Below are 17,268 nucleotides of genomic sequence, written 5' to 3'. Positions count from 1 at the left end.
CTTTCTTCCCGGGCTTAACTTTACTTCTGATTTTCTCTACCTCCTCCCCCACAGCGGCTCAGGGGGATGGGGAATGGGGGTTACGGTCAGTTCATCACATGTTGTCTCTGCTGCTCCTTCCTCTTCAGGGGTAGGACTCCTCACACTCCTCCCCTGCTCCAGCGTGGGGTCCCTCCCACGGGAGACAGTCCTCCATGAACTTCTCCAATGTGAGTCCTTCCCACAGTCTGCAGTTCTTCACGAACTGCTCTAGCATGGGTCCCTTCCATGGTGTGCAGTCCTTCAGGAGCACACTGCTCCAGCGTGGGTCCCCCGTGGGGTCACAAGTCCTGCCAGAAAACCTGCTCCAGCGTGGGCTGCTCTCTCCACAGGTCCGCAGGTCCTGCCAGGAGCCTGCTCCAGCGCGGGCTTCCCATGGGGTCACAGCCTCCTTTGGGCACCCACCTGCTCTGGCGTAGGGTCCTCCCCAGGCTGCAGGTGGATATCTGCTCCACTGTGGACCTCCCTGGGCTGGGGGACAGCCTGCCTCACCATGGTCTTCCCCATGGGCTGCGTGGGAATCTCTGTTCCAGTGCCTGGAGCATCTCCTCCCCTCCTTCTTCACTGACCTTGGTGTCTGCAGGGTTGTTTCTCTCACACGTTCTCCCTCCTCTCTCCAGCTGCAATTGCGCAGTTTGTTATTTTTTTTTCCCCATTCTTAAAACTTATCCCAGAGGTGCTACCACTGTTGCCTGATGGGCTCAGCCTTTGCCAGCGTCAGATCCCTCTTGGAGCCGGCTGGCATTGGCTCTCTCGGACATAGGGGAAGCTTCCAGCAGCTTCTCACAGAAGCCACCCCTGTAGCCCCCCCCAGCCCCCGCTACCAAAACCTTGCCATGCAAACCCAATACATCAGTGTTGCCTGAATTCTTCCATGCCTTTTGTTCAGGGTAGGAACTAGTACGAGTGCTGCTTTTCTACCCAGTTATGAGTGTCTACAAAACTTTATAGGGAATCGGGGGTTTTTTGAGTCATCTAAATTTTCATGTTTGGCAGAAAACAATCATAGACACAAAAGTTACAGTGAGTGTGAGAAGGGGGGGAAAGACTGTGAAACTGGCTAAGGCTCTCTTTGTTTCACTTTCTCTGTTACTGTGTTATAAGATTACTCTAATGAATCTTTAATAACTTATATGTGCATTTGTAATGTTGTACTACTGTGGCATTATTTAGTGTGTTTAAAATCTATAGACATTGAGTCTGTAGGATGAAGCTTTTCAAATTAAAAAGTGTTTTCCTCTTCTGCCTACTCTTATTGTCATTGTATAGCATGCTTTGTGGGGTTTATTACAGTAGGCCTTCTGTAGGCTAATTATTTTTGGAGGAGAAGTCTCCATTTTCAAACTTGGTCAAGTGTCAGATCTAGCAGCTTTAAGAGAAACTGGTGTAGACAGGCTGCTGTCAGTACTAAATCTCATTTAGAATAGTTCTAACCAAGGGCCTGCTGCTGTTGGAAAGCACAGCATTTCGAAGAATAAAACTAAAGTTTGCTTAATTGAGGTGACAATATGAAATACAAAGTAGATGGCACTGAACTGACATGGATAATAAAAATGTTTCATAGTGATGGCTAAAAAGAAGAGGGGGGGGAAGATGGGGAGGGAAGCAGAGAGAAGGCCATGTCCACAGGGAAGGAACCTTTTCTGTAGCAAGGACATTTTGTAAAATCTGCAGTCTGCTGATCCCTGTGTTTCATCAGTATTCCCTTTGCAATTACATGTCAACCTTGGAAAAAATAGTTAAGCAAAATTACATATCTGTAGTCCTGCTGAAATTATTTGTTTTATTTTGTTCCTAGCCTAGAAGGAAGGAGTAGCTTTTCAAGTGAAGACAGGTGACATTTGTCTGTTTAAAGATACCCTTTAAATGTGCTAATAGTTTCTTTTCTTTCTTTTTTTTTTTTTCTTTCAGGGCTAAATATCACAAATTAAAATATGGCACAGAATTGAATCAGGGAGATATGAAGCCACCAAACTATGATTCTGGTAAGAATTTATTAAGAATGAGTTCATTACCGGCATAAAAGCTTAACTGTGGTTTGTGCAAGTGCTGAAATGATACTATTGATAAAATAAGCCACTTAATGGAAGCAGTGGGAATAGAGGTAATTAATAAAGATTGTGTTTGACTCTTGTAAAATTAAAAATATATACTAGTGCTCTGAAAGAAAGAGTCTATTAGTAAATCAAACGAGCTTAGATCTAAAAAGCCCCAAACTAACAAACTGCTTCTGGAGAGAATAATTTTCTCTTCCTTAGTAATGTGTATGGATATTTTGGAACAGGGAGATACTAGATTTATAGCTACAGAATCCTTTTATCTTTGAATAATTCTTCTGAATAAAGAGTTAATGGCAAAGGACATGAAATGTATAGTACATAATTTTTGGTTCAGTTACCTCAATGGTGTTCCAAGAGAAAAATAATGAAAGTGCATATTAGACATAAGTGAGAGTCTGAGAGTGAGGACCTTAGATATCCTTGGGTTTTGTAATTTCTCAGGATGCAGCTATAGCATGTTGCTCCAGCTTCCAGCTGAGGAATGTGCAAGGCCTGGCTTGCCCAGCAGAGCTGTAGCCAGTGCATTACTTCTGCAAAGTGAATATTAGTGGAATTACCTTTGTTAAAACTCCATTATCCTGATTTATCCCATTGCATTCTATATATGTAGCTGTCAGAAATGTACACTTTTGTTCTGTATCAAATGTGGACTGATTAGAAGCATTGTTATCATGCTTCTTTGGAGTTGTCTTTGATAGATACTTTTATGCCTGTGTCTCCCCCCTGTGCTTGCTCCCTGCCCCTCCCCTGCCCCTGTTTTTCCTGGCCAGTCAGGAGAAAACAGGGAAGTGTTTCATGTAGTTCTTCCAAATGGGTCCTTGTTGTTTGTTTTCTTTATGATCTCTTGGGGAGTCAGTAATACAGTTTAGAAGAAAGAGTTCAATCTCCTGATAAAAGGATGCCCCCCCCTTTTTTTTTTTTTTACTGCTTGTGATATCTTCTGGTATTATTTGCTCATAATGCAAGTCCCTTCATTCTCATCCCTAAACTGCTGTTACCACTAGCAGTCATCAGTTTTGAGGAGAGTAAGCAAAAGAGAATTCTTGCCTGTAGATATACTTAATAGTGCCTTTGGAAGAAGGGGTTTTGCTTTTGAAAGGAATTTTCAGGTAGATTTATTCCAGTCATATTTTAATTCTTATGGACTGTGCTTTGGTAGTTGTGCATTGGGTCCAGCTGTGTTCAGTTGTCATCGGAAAATCATTGTGCAATTGATTATTTCCTATGGTTGCTATTAAATGGATTTGTGAATTTGAGATGGATAAAATTCATATGGCTCTCCTTGCATGTGAATTCTGATTAGTCTGTGATAGCTTCTTTGGGTGGGTGGTGGGGTTTTTTGTGTGTGGTGTTAATTCAGTTGTTTAAAGGTAAATGACTTCCCAGTAAGGACAATAGCTTTCCCACATCACATATCAAATTACTCATAGGATTATACCACTGTTTTTCTTCTGGTTCTTAATTTTTGTTTACACAAGAAGATTGTTCATCCTGCAGTGTTTGGACCCACAAGGGTTTCAAGTTTTGTAGAGGCTTTCATAGATAATAAACCAAGATCTTTTATCTTGGGAAGCATATGCTTATGTATCTCCTGGAGGAGGGGAAAAAAACCCCACGATCATGTAGTATGAAGCTATGTATGGAATAAATGTGTAGCTGTTGGTTGCCAGCATTGAGATAGGTTTCTCACCAGAACAGCCACATAATTTTTTTGTGGATTTTCCTGGAACAGTACTGTTTAGATACAAAGTTATGGTTGTGGAAAACATGATGAAAATTTTTCAAGAGCTTTTCAGGTTAAAAAAGAAACAACCCCTGTTGTATTTTTTTTTCCTTCCACAAAACTAATACAAATATGGATGAATTTAAAGTTGATTTGAGCACATCTGTTGATTTTATGTTGAACGGTCAAGTGTTAAGGAAACTGGTTGGACGGTAAGTGGTAAATAGATAACATGATGCAGTTGCATTTGATATTGTTAGCAGTTAAAGATGATTGTACTCAAACTTAAATTATGAGCAGCAATTATATTGGAAGGTTAATGCAAAAATGGAACTCCAGATTGTGTATGTGATTATGTGCCCTTAAAGAAAAAGGAGTAAGATGGGGCTTTTTTGGATGTGAGACAGAAGGGAAGGCACTGATGACTAGTGGAACTTGCTTTTATACAGTAGGATGTACCTGACAATCTTTGTGTGCACATAGTACTACAATTTGTGTTCACATAGTACTACAATTATGTGTATTTTTTTCTATCTTGATTATTGATAATTTCAATCTTTTATGTTGTTATTAAACCATTCCTAATCATTTTAAGACAAATCACGTTTCTCTTTTCAAGTGGATGGGCATCTTTTTAAAAAGTAGGACAAGGAAAAGGAATGTTCATAATTAAATAATCTTTTCCAGATGAAGGGAATGAGACAGAGATTCAGCCACAACAGAACAGTCAGCTAATATGGAAACAAGGACGGCAGCTGCTAAGACAGTAAGTGTTGAAAAAAGGACTCGAATAATGAATGCAAGGGAAAGAATCTGGTAATGAAATGTGATGATGGTGGTGTTTGATTTTTTTTTTTTTCTGTTAGTTTTTCCTTCAGGAAAAGTTAGCGCGTGTGATGAAATTCATTCAGCTTCTGCCCTGCTTTCCCTAGGTTTTAGAAAAATTTTAATATTTCAGAACTTCAGATGAGAAGCCTTGTCAAATCACAAACACCTAATCTCCTTTGCTTTTCTTTCACCGAGTATAATAAAACAGTCTGCTTGGGAGACCAGTGGATTGTGACACTCTGCAATTCTTTTTGCAATTAGAAAACAACACATACAAGTAATTCTGTTAAAAGCTATGAAAAATAAAAATAACTGGTGTTGGAGAGGGATAAGTTTTGTTTTCACCTGCTCAAGGTGCAGAAAAGACTAATATCCAGAAGGTTAGACTAGAAGTTTTCTAATTCTCAGTTCGTCTCAATGAAGCAAATGTCTGTTAACCTAAATTAGTGTTTGAATTGTGGTCATAATGAAGTAATCAATTTCCAAGATATTTGGTCACATTTTTGTGGGGTTTTTTTTGCCTTGGTTATAACCCTTGTTTTAAATTGAAGAGGTCTTCTAAATACCTCTCATCAGAGTGTCTCTATCTGTTTTTTCATGCATTTGCCTCATCCCCTATGCTGATAGTTAGATTCTAAGGTCTTCTAATCAGCTAGCAAAACTTTTGCTTTCTAATTTTTTTTTGGTGTGTTACAGAGGATTGAATGAGAGGGGAGGGAGACAGTAAGGAGAGTCTGGAGCTTTTCCAGATTTTTGCGGGAAATTATACAAAAGTTAAATTTGTCTGTTGGATGGCTTGTACGTGCTTTTCTTTTGCAGGCTCAAATCTTTGCATGTATGTTGAATAAATGTAAATAAAGTGGTCTTGACTTGGATCAGTGATTTTGAAGACAAGTCATTTCTTCTCAGCGCAATTCATAAATAAGTGACACAGTGCCAAATACAGAGTGCGTATTACTGACGGACTCTGTTTTGCATAGGTGACTTGTGTGATTTTTATAGAGCCAAGAATTTCTCTTCTAATGTGGTTTTGTGGAGGATATTGTTAAATAATTGGGAGGAGAATGTTCTTGCAGGAGAAGTGCATGTCCTTGATTTGTAACAGCTGTTACTGTAAAATAGAATTTCCCCTCTTTAGAGTCCTCTAGAATATTGACCATTTAATCAGTCCAGTGCTCCTAAGAAGACAGTACTATTAACTCCATATTCTAGAGGAAAGGACAGAGACCAATTTTTACTTTTTTTTTTTTTTAAATTATTATTTCCTCCCTGTTTCCCCTAAAGGCAATATGGCATATTGATGAAAGAGTCAACTTAAGACCCTGAGGTTTTCATATGAGCTAGTCCAGGATTCTTGCTGCCCAGCCCTTATATGCAAGACAAATTAATATTTTGCAGATTCATAAGGAAGAAGCAAAACAAAGATTTTATCAAACCAACAACTCTTACTAGTAACTACAGCTACAGAATTTGTTTTTATTCCTGCTGTTTTCTACGCTTCTAATAATGCTTACATAAAGAACATATCTGATACTTCTTGTAAGGCTTCATGTGTAGTTTCCATGTGTTGAAGAATAAAATGGCCATGTTGTACATGCAACTGTGGTGATTTTTATAAGCCAGTTGTAAATATTTTAACTGAAAGTGCTTTTCCATCCATTTTAGTAAATGAATGAATAACGTATTGTATAACCTCTGACTGCTAGGCTCTTTGATTTTTTTTTTTTTATTTATTTATTTTTTTTTTCAGTGACTGTAGAGGCTGGTACTGCAAGAGGCGATCCCTCTGCAGCTGGTACAGGATCATTTATAAGCATGTTTCATTAGCACAGCACCATACTTTGCTAAGCTAAGGGATTGAAGATGATGAATTTAGGGAGACGTTTTCATTTACTCTTTTGAATAAGTGAGATGTGCATGGAAGATTAGCATGAGTTCTGTTCCTACAGGTATCTACAAGAAGTAGGCTACACCGACACGATATTGGATGTGAAGTCAAAACGAGTACGAGCTTTATTGGGCCTCTCAAGTGATGCTTCGGAGAAGGAAAACAGAAATCAAGAGCCAATGGTAAATGGCACAGAGGGCCAGATTAAAGAAAACACAATGATTGGGTAAGCATCAAGATGACATTTTTATCTTTCTGCATAAATGCATGTAATGGTGTAGAACAGATTTTTGTTTACTGAGAGTGTTTCAGGATTTTTTCCCTAGTTGGAGATCGGAGCAATTCTAACTAATTTTATTACATTAAGCAGTCAGTATGGAAGTAACTCTTTAAGATTCACAGCTTAAAAGCACAGTAAGTTTTTTTTCAGTTGGATAGCAGCACAAAGTCAAATCAAGCCTCTTTGAGATAACGGTTGCTAAGTGGTTAGAGGTCAGTGTTGTTTCAAATTAACGGTTTATTTGTGTTGCTGGAAACTTCACTGAATCGATTACTGGCTTTGCTCTTCTGGTCTGTGCTGACTATGATATGATAATCTATGTGAGATACAGGATTTTTTTGACTGGATCTGAAAAACAAAGTCACTTGCTACATTCTGATTCCTGTAAGTTTTTGATTTTCCACTAATGGATATACATATGTAAATGTGACTGAAATGTAAGGTCCTTATTTCTGTCTTTCAATATTTCTAATACTATGAAAAGTCAGTCAAGGAGAGTAAAACCTTGTGCTTACTTTTAAGTGATGTTGAAAACATAAGAGGCTTTTTTCCATTTTCTTCTCTTTCATGTAGAGTTTAAAAAAGAAAAAAAAGTGAGTTAAATCTGAAACTTAATTGTAGAGGCTTCAGGAAAACAATCTGTTTGTTCTTGTTTAAGATATTGTAGTTGCAAAACTTGAAAAATAATGAAAATGATGCAGAATTGTTTGTCTGAACAATACATGAGGTAGCTGTTCCGAGTAGTTTGTGCTGCATCAACAAGCACAGCTTTCCTCAAAGATTCTCCCTCTTTTTTCCTTTTCTATACTGATGTGGCAAAACTCAAGACCTTTTTTTTTCTTTTTCCTAAGGTCTAACACTGTTATGTGACACATTCTCTCTTTTACAAACCATTTGTAAAATTTCCTTATACCCAGCAGATATCTGCAGCAACTTCAGGCCAACAAGTTACATAAGGGTAGAAGTTCATTGTTATGTAATTAAATTTAATGCTGTGAGGTAGAAAATCTAAGCGTATAAGAAAACCTGCAAGCTACTAAAATATATTGTGCTGCTATGTAGTTGACTAGCCATGTCGTTTATGTACAGCAGCTTTGTTTTGGAAGAACAAGGAATGCTTGATAGATTACAATAACAATTTTAGTTCTATTTCTGGTGAAGGGGTCACTTCTTCTCAGGGGAAGTGGGTAAATAAAGCTCCTCTTCTTACACTTCAAAATTTATTTAAATGTGTTTACTTTGGTTTTGAAACAGATGGATATATTTATAAGGTAGTTATTTGATGGATGAAATGGTTGGACAGTGGTTTTGATGCAGCGGTTTTGGATATGTTTTAATTTCTTTCCAATCTACTTGCTCTCTGGTTAGATCTGATATTATGTTTAACACTTTGTAATCTACCCTGTGGCTGAGGATACTCACTGATGGAGAAAAATTAGTTCCTTTCCGTTGTGGCTCTGCAATCTTGTCAGCTGCAAGGCTGGTCAGGCTGCATGCTTTGAGAAACTGTTCTCATCTCACTTGGGATACATAAAATGGCAGGCTGTATTAAAAAGCTTAGGGGAGCGTTTTGATACATGATGTGCGAGAAGTGACTTCAGGGTTTTACAGTGGAAAAATTTTCCAGGGATCTTGTTCAACATAGTCACATAAGTCTTCATGGGTGATTCTGAGTTTGTGGATGTCTGCTGAGATCTCTCTCAATGAGAGGAAAAAGTTGGGATTTTACTAAAATTCCTTGGTCAATCTAAGTGCAGGACTAGCTTTCAATGCTGTGATTCGTCTGTGTTTCAAGTATGCTTTCAGACCATCTCTTTCAATTTTACGTGCAGGAGACATTCTGTGGCTTTCTTCCTGGCAGAGACTGCCTGCTACTTAACAGCTATTTCATCTTGTGCTACTAGATACTGTAAAATGTTACACGTCACTGTTTCTGTGGCGTGTGGCACTATTCACCTCCTCCCAACTGCATCATTGCTTGCTTCTGAGATTTCAAAGTGTAGCTTTATGGCAGATGGGAAATCAGAAAAGAGATGAGATGTTGTTCTTGAGTAGCTCTTACTTACCTGTTACCTGCCTCATCTATATTGTTGGCATTACTTAAACATGTATACAACAGCTGCTTTTTGAAGAGTATTAGCATTGAATAGGTGACTAAGATTTAAGGCACATGGATCTTGCTGCTGATCCCAATTGGAATTCTTACTGAGTGTTTGAAAATTTAATTCAGCGGTTGTTTTCTACCTGGTTGGCAGAACTGGGAAAAATTTAGGTGTCTCAGCTAAATTCTGGCTCACAGTCAAGGTAGGGGCAGTCTTTGAAGCAACCTCACCAGTGCTAGGCTGCTTACTGGGAGGCCAAAAAGATTGGCAGTTCTTTTAGCAGCCTCTTGTTATTCCTAGAGTGCATGTGAAGTGAGAAGAGGATTGGGGCCACAGCAAGCTTGTATGGTCAGAAGGAGTGCGATGAACAAGTGCCTGCAGTTTGGTAGTGGTAGAGGAGAAAAGTTACAGTGAGAGATTGGAAGAACAAGAAACCACCAAAACAGTGCAATCTCAGGAAGTTTAAGGACATATGTATGTGTTTGCCCGAACCGCCAGACATTGGGACAGTTGCAAACTAAAACACAGATGGAAGATGCTCTGTGGCTTTGTATGGATACAGTGAAACTTTTTGTAGGAGAAAGCTTTGCTAATCACCACAAAAGCCTGTGAGCTGCTCAAGCCAATGCAGTCTGGCAAATTTTGTGGTTCAAAACTTTTAATGAACATTGATGTCAAATACCTGCTAGCAAGTCTGAGGCTAGTCATCAACCTGAAGATGTTTTAGTTACATTTGAAGAGCACAGTGCTGGACAAAATGTAATGTGTGGAAATGAATCTAGTCTAACAAGGAATACCTCTGTTAAAGTGAGAAAATGCAGCTCGTAGAGCATTTGATTTGTTTGATCTTGGAAGAACTGCATAATATCATGGACCCAGCTGAGACTGTGGATTTTAAGTCTGATTTTTAGAAAAATGTTTACACAGAAGGAAGAATGTGAGAAGTGGAGTGTGGGGATTGAACAAAAAGAAAGCTTGTGGGTGAGAAGCAATGAAGACAAATCAATAAGAGATTGGAAAGAATATGGGTGAATGTGATGAAGATAACATACAATAGAGGGGAAAATGGCACAGTGAAAAACAGAAGGAAAATTGATACACTGATGCATTTCAGGACCAGGAAAATGGAAGGCATATTAGCTTTAAATTTCCTTAAAGATTTCTCCATATAGCAATGTAAATTGCAGAAAGAACAGATTGGCTAAAACTGCCTTCTGTACAGCTGAATACTCCATGATAAATCCCAAAGAAAGTAAAAAAAAAACCAAGGTATTTGATGCTTTTATGCTGCCATATGGTTAACTGCTTTGGGAGGAGAGAGGGGGTAACAGAAACAGGAAAGAAAACTTCCTTTATGTTTTGACTATCATTTATTGGTAATCAACCAATACTTTCTCAATGAGATGAAAGTGGTGGAGAACAAGCCAAATTGGTACTGAGAGAAATTCCAGTAAAAGAATGGAAGACCTGATGTACTTCTCAACACAGTCTGATTTTAGCATGGTTTAAGTGTAAGCCCATTGATCTGTGCATTGTGCTTGTTGCTGCCACTTACCTCCTTCAGCAATACCTCTGATCTACTTCTGACTGTACTTCTGACAACAGCAGATGCCCACACTTATCTTTTTTCATTTGGAAATGCCTTAGACTGTTGTAAGGGTAAGCCCTGGCATTTTTCCCCTGACCCCAAGGATGTGTGAAGTGTATACTTTGTGGCAGGTAGGGAGGGTATGCCTCCTCTGCTCAGCTCACTACATCTTTTACAAATTTTTGAGTTGTCTGTTATACCAGAACTTGTCTGTTATGAGTTATACCTACTTCCAACAGCTGGGGTTCGGACACTCAGTGCTGTGATAGTAACAGCAAGTCAAGCTTTTTTATGAGAAAGGCTGGTGAGAATGTTTGGGGTGATTATTGTGAGGTTGATGCTGTTTACTTTGGTATGGAGAAGTGTACAGTAGTTACTGTAGTGCAAGTATTTAAGACAGTAATATTTATTTGCAGCAGATAATATGTAACTTGAATTCTGCTAGGCTCCAATTACTTTAGAAAATTGCCATCTGGTCCCTCATACCTCTCAGCTTAATTTTGTATGCTTTAGAGGGTTGCAGTTACATCAGAGAACTACCCCCACCTCTTTGTTTTTTTCTTCTTTTGGTACAGTGATGAACAAACTACTGTTGTCTGAAAGTCTTTTAAAGCCAAACCAGTTTCTCTTCTTACTATTAGGTGAAATAGCCTCAGTCTTTGTGTTACTAGCTGCTACATCTGTGGCCAAACTTGTATTCTTACATTGCCTATTTATTTGCTAATGTACAGATCGTCTTGAAAACTTTAGCACTCAAGACATCATGTGGATTTTGAATGCATCCTGCAAGATTTTGATTCAATAAATGAAATGTTAATATGATAACCTGAGATAGTTATAGTCCTGTTTCCACTTATTTCATGGAATTTAAAAGGGAATCTGTTTTCAGTTTCTTCAATCAGCTCACTTGCATTACAAAAGATAAGTACCACTTGGCATGACTGGACTCAAAAGTAGATACTAAAATAATAACTTTATAATAATAGTTGAAATTCTTAACACCTGCAGTGATAGAAATGGGTGTTTTCCCCCAACAAACTGAAACAGAGATGAAAGCTGCCTGCAAATGTCACTTGTAGCCTTGAAAACGTGAGAGTATTCTGGTATCTTAGGTTCACTTATTACCTCAATTTTTAATAGCTTTATCTTACTGACTGAAACCTAAACAGTCAAATTAGTTTACCTTCTTGAAGGTGTGTACTTGACTACCATTTGATATGAATGGAAGCAAATAGAATAAAGGAATAGACCTCGAAAGGAATGAGGGTATACCAACCATATGAGTGTATATACACATATATATGGATGTGTGTATATATAAAAACAATATATATAAAATATCTGAGTTTTTGCTAAAGGTTTGATCATTAGAACTATGTTTAAATAGCTCAAAGAAACTTGTTAAAGAAAAATGATCCTGAATGATATATCAGTCTCTCTCTGAAACTGATCTACTGACCTTTTTTTTTTTCTATTGAACCGCATATGGCTTCCACTGCCTATACTTTATATGAGCAAAAAGGCATCAAACATCAACATTTCAGAGCAAATCCAAAGACCTTTTCAAAGATTAAAATTAAACTTTTTGAAGACCTTATCTTTCTGATGTACAACAAATCATTCCAACTAGCACTTCAGCAAATGAACATCTTTCTATACCAGAAAGCCTTGAATAACTCTTTTGCATTTCTAAATCGTATTAACACTGACCCATGTAATGAAAATGCTGCATACTGGCTGATGAATGTTGTGTGTTGACTAGCTTATAAAATGGTTTATTTGGGAAAATTATCTCTGAATTTAACAACCTGTTTCATTTCAACATCTGCCATGAAAAAGATTTCCAATATAGTATGCGAGACTAAAATATTGAATTACAAAAAAAAAATCCAAAATCTATTTGCTTTATTCCCTTTACTGGTGGGTTTTTTTCCACCTTTTTCCTGTTTGTCCCTGCCTCCATCTTGGAGTGACCTAACAGGCATTTCAAAGATACCTGATTTAGGCCAGACCTGGATACTTTCAACAGATGCATTAAAGTAGGGGAGGGAAAAAAAGATAAATTGGGGTTTTGTGTGAAGAAAGTAGTACCAATGGACCACTTGATTTCATTGGCACAGATCTATGGCTTAAGGGTTTGAGGGATGCTTCTTGGAAATGTCACATAAGACTCATGGTACAGAAGGAATGGGGAGAAAGACAGAGAAGTTGTGCAGTGGGAGAGAGAAACAAAGAGAGGGGAGGTGAATGGAGAAATAACTTACAAAAGTTAATCAGTTCTTCAAAGGCTAAATTTATTTTTTATTTTTATTCTTTAAAAAGCTTGTTTATTTGACACATTATGGTTATCTGACTAGATTTGGCAAGAGAAGTGGCCTTTCCTTTTTAAATGGCATTCCTTTGCAATTCCAATTTACATCCAAACCATTTTGTAAGTGTTGCTTACCAGTTGTAGTATGTATTGCACTGGTTCTTGCATTGTGTGGTGTGAATTCATAAGAGGTTTCAAAGGTTGTGACAGACTGTCTAGCCTGCCCTGTGTTCCTTGTGTGTAAATTTTGATGGTTGTAAGTGTTCCATAGTTTTATAAATTATTAGTTTGATATTTTCTGTGCTGCGTTATGAAAGATTTTGCACATTATTGAAGATTTAACAAACTGTTCTTAAATATAGTCCTCATAGAAAGAATATATTTGAATTTGCATGCATTTATTTGCGGCGTCCAGTTTGAAAGAACTCAACTAGCCACACTGAAAAGACTGTGTTAAAACATAAAATAACTAAATTCTATGAGGAATTAATAAAACTTATGACCTTGTAGTAGCAGGTTTTGATAGTGGGAGGAAAATAAGCCAAGGAAAATGACTTAAGAAAGAGTATGCTAGAATAGCTCTTTGAATGCTGGGTCACAACAGGCTTTTTCCTGTACAGACCCCAGAAACATTTCTCAGCCTAAGCTGAACTTGTGTTTATTTAACTTTATTCTGGTATTTCTTCCTGCTTCTGAATTTATCAATAAAATCTGGTTTTATTTAAGATAACTTGTGTATGTCTTGGATAAAACAAGCAAACAAAAAAACCCTCTAGTTTTTCCTTTGGGAGAGTGAGTAGGACCGAGACAGTTAATGGCCTTGTGGTTGGGCAATTCATGGAGGAGTTTGAGAGTCTCCCTGGACATGACCACAGACTTGCAAGAGTTATTGTCAACAAAGGAGAAGGTAGTGATAGAAATATTGAATGTGTTGGTTACAAAGAAAATACATGTCTGTAATGTGGCTTTAGTCTAAGTTAAACTTGACTTTGCAATATGAAACGTTCTGGATCATGTTGGGAGCAGGAAAGGTATCATTAATGTGCTGTTTTAGTTTCCACATAGCAACCTCACCTTTCCTATAGGTTATGGCTTCTACTTTTCACTCAGTAAGAAACAGGAATTATGATAAGATCCTGAATATTAAATGTTGAAAGCCAATTGAATGCTATACATTTCGTAAAGCTGCTAATATTTCAATGTTAGCGCCAACTGGATTTTTACACAAAAAACTTGTCTTGAGCCATGTCACTGTAGGGTAGAAAATGAAGAGTTGGCTGTATGGCCAGCTGATACCCAGCGAGAGCCATGCTTGCTTTAAATAGTACATGTGGAATATCCATAAATCGTATTTCTTAGATTTCATGGGAAGAGATTATTATTTAGTCTTAAAGGTGCCAAGGGGTTAAGACAAATCTGAATAATTGGACAGCCTGTAAAATTCAAGTCGGGAGGAGATTTTCAGGGCAGTCACAGCTGCAGAAAATTCTGGCAACTTCTCCTGAGGAGAAAAATATTCATGTGATTTCAGGTTTATGTTGCTTTAAGGGAGGTAAGTACTTAAGTTATGAGCCCATTTGTAACAAGAAATTTGTGTTTTAAACAGGAAAAAGTGTCTTTAGGGATCAGAAGTTCCTTGTGTCAATAGTAATATTCACAAAATCTGCACGCTGCCCATCTGTTAGTAGTAAGATGGAAAACCCAGCAGCGTTAGTGTAGCTATACTTCACTTTTTGGCACTACTTAATGTACTTGTTATCCTTGTGACAAGCAATGAGTCCTGTTGTACTTAATCATGTGCAGACACAAGTAGCAGGTAGTCTTTCTGCCCCAAAGACTCTCCTGTCTAACTGGATAAGGCCACTGGAGAGGAGGATGCAATGCACAGAGTATCTGATAGAAGATGTTATATTGGTTAAATGATTTTTTATTATTATTTTTATTTTTTTTTTAGGTTTGGTTAGGAAGTGGTAAGTCAACTGGGATGAAACCCTGAAGGAAAGAAGGCAAAGCTAGGTGCTGGGGAGAAAACCATGCAAGGGTGCTGTTGCAGAGTACAATTGAGGAAGGAGCAGTGGGAAAGAGATTCAGAACAAGCAGCTGAGGAGCACAGGGTTGAGGAAGTTCTGCCAAAATCTGGTTGCTCTATGCTTGCTGCCTTGGCAGCTTCTGTAGCTGCTCTTGCTGTCTGGGGTTTCTGGTTTGTTCTTCCCTAGCAGTATTTCTTTAGATGGTATGGCTGAGGAAGAAGGAAGAAGCAACAGCTAAGTTCCTGCACTTTGAAAATTATGTTCTCCCTTACATATGTTTTGATACAGGACAGTCCAGTAAAGAAGAATTGTCCTTTTTGAGACCTTTTGGGGCTTTTTGTTCTTTTTATTTGCAATAGGTCTTGAACCTTGCCATACTCTTGCCTCACTCATGCCTGTAATACTACAGTGCATGTATCAGTTCCCACCTTTGGAGCTCTATTCTGTTGTTTTCACCCATTGATTTTTTTTTTTTTAAGTATTCTAGACTACAAAAGCAATGGAAATGTTGTGTTTCTTTTTCTAAAATGGAATTTAAAGTCATTTATTATACTACCCTATCTCTGAATATATTTTTGCCACTTCTGCTTTTTCATGTTGCTTTGTCAAAGACCCCATAAGAGAAACAGACTAAACACATGGAAAATAATCAAACAAGCAAGCTTCAAATTGCCATCAAAGTACATAACATAAATTAGCTAAGGCTAGACATTTTCTTAAGTATATTTTACAGTATTCCTAACTGTTCATGCTGACAGTAATATCTAAAATGCATTATGTTTATGTGCTGCTAAAGGATCAAAAATAGCTAAATGAAAAATAGCTCAATTATTGAGTCACTTTTGATTTGACTGCTAAAGTGTATTGGGGTACAATGTAGCCAATCAACCTGTCTGTCAGCTTGAAGCTTCTTTTCCCTGTAGAACCTTTAAATAGTTTAAATATTCCGTCACTTCTGTTTTCTTTTTTTAGTTCTTAGGAATTCTTTCTTGGAAGTTGTGCCTTAGCACAAATAATCTTTTGTGATACTATGCTGACTTTGTACTTTCTTGTACTGTGCAGGAATTCTGAAATATGATAAACTACTGTGTTTTGCAATGCATGAGATGCCTTTTACCCTACTGTGTAAATGGAGATACACAATTATGTATATGACCTGCCCAATAAAGTATGTAACAATTAATATGATAGTTGAATTCAGACCAGTTACTTAAAAAAGATACAAACTTCTCTTTCGGTGGTCACTTTGAACTTCAGTGTGAGAAAGCCTGATTTAAGATCAAATGAGGACAGAGCCAAATCTAGATATGAATTACTGCAAATATTTGTACCTGTAGAACAATATCTGTCGCTTAATAGCAAGTTCTGTTGATTAAAATTTTATATTCTCTGTTTGGTATTGGTTCATATGTTGTTTACTGCAGCATGTCTGATAGTTGCTAATATAGATCAGCAGGCATGATGTTTTTACATTGCAAAGTAGAGAGGAAAAAAACAGAAATACAATTGTGGTCAGATGATTTAGTCCACTAAAAGTTGACCAGGACACACAAAATTTGCTGAAAATCAAGAAGTTAGTCAAGTGAAGCACATTACGAGTTTTGTCTTATCAAAATGTGTATGTTGGAAACAGCAAAATAACAGTACTGTAGGATTTCTGTGAAAATGTACATTATTACTACAGATTCATGACGTATCATAGTCTGCCAAAGCAGTGATTACTTAAGAAAAGGAAAAAAATATTACAGAGCACTTTCAGGTGTGTCATAGAAACAGGAGGGTCAAAATACTGCAGGAAGCAAGGCAACTTGGAAACATGTTTGAGATTTGTTCTTGTCTTAAGATAAGCTATGGGAAAGTGGAAGGAATATTCTCAGTAAAACCAGTGACCATGAAAACATACTATACATCATGGTATATTATGGTGCCGTGTATGTGGAATTTCTAATGGCAAGTGAAATCTTTATTGGTATTTTTGGGCTGTAAAGATGAGTAAATGAAAAAAGGATAGAATAGCAAATAGTCTTAATGAGATGCAGACATATTGGGGCTATGAAGAAGCCACTCCTGCTGATTTTTGTCATGTAAGCGTAGAACTGCTTGAACAGAGACTGTGTAAAGAAGGAAGCGTGCTGCTTGTCATACCTTATTACACATCAGAGCTTTTGCCATTGGATGTTTCCTGTAATAAACCTTTGAAAAGTGTTATGAAGAAACACTGGAATAAGTGAGTGATGGGCAGATAATCAGGTGTTTACACTGCAAGGAGTTTAATAGGTCTTACTATATAGGCTTGTTAGTTGAACATTTTGAAATGGGTCATAACAGAAGCAAAATGTAGCATTAGCAAGGCACTTGCTAGTAGTAAGGGTGACTGTTCAAGACAATTTAGAGCTACAATTCTGAAAGAGAGAGAGAA

At 37.6% G+C, this 17,268-nt stretch overlaps 1 protein-coding gene across 3 annotated transcripts in view; it reads left to right on the top strand.

The window, feature by feature from the left end:
* The window catches only part of STRN (striatin), a 73,434-nt gene that overhangs the window by 20,356 nt on the left and 35,810 nt on the right, over positions 1-17,268 (top strand). For all 3 annotated transcript variants that reach the window (XM_075043095.1, XM_075043094.1, XM_075043093.1), the window contains exons 3-5: positions 1,951-2,024; positions 4,510-4,588; positions 6,600-6,764. In XM_075043095.1, coding sequence (XP_074899196.1) covers positions 1,951-2,024; positions 4,510-4,588; positions 6,600-6,764 — 318 coding nt within the window. The remainder of the gene's footprint in view (positions 1-1,950; positions 2,025-4,509; positions 4,589-6,599; positions 6,765-17,268) is intronic.

Source organism: Buteo buteo, chromosome 12 (genome assembly GCF_964188355.1).
Source record: "Buteo buteo chromosome 12, bButBut1.hap1.1, whole genome shotgun sequence".
NCBI lineage: Eukaryota > Metazoa > Chordata > Aves > Accipitriformes > Accipitridae > Buteo > Buteo buteo.
This window is presented reverse-complemented; position numbering and strand designations above follow the sequence as displayed.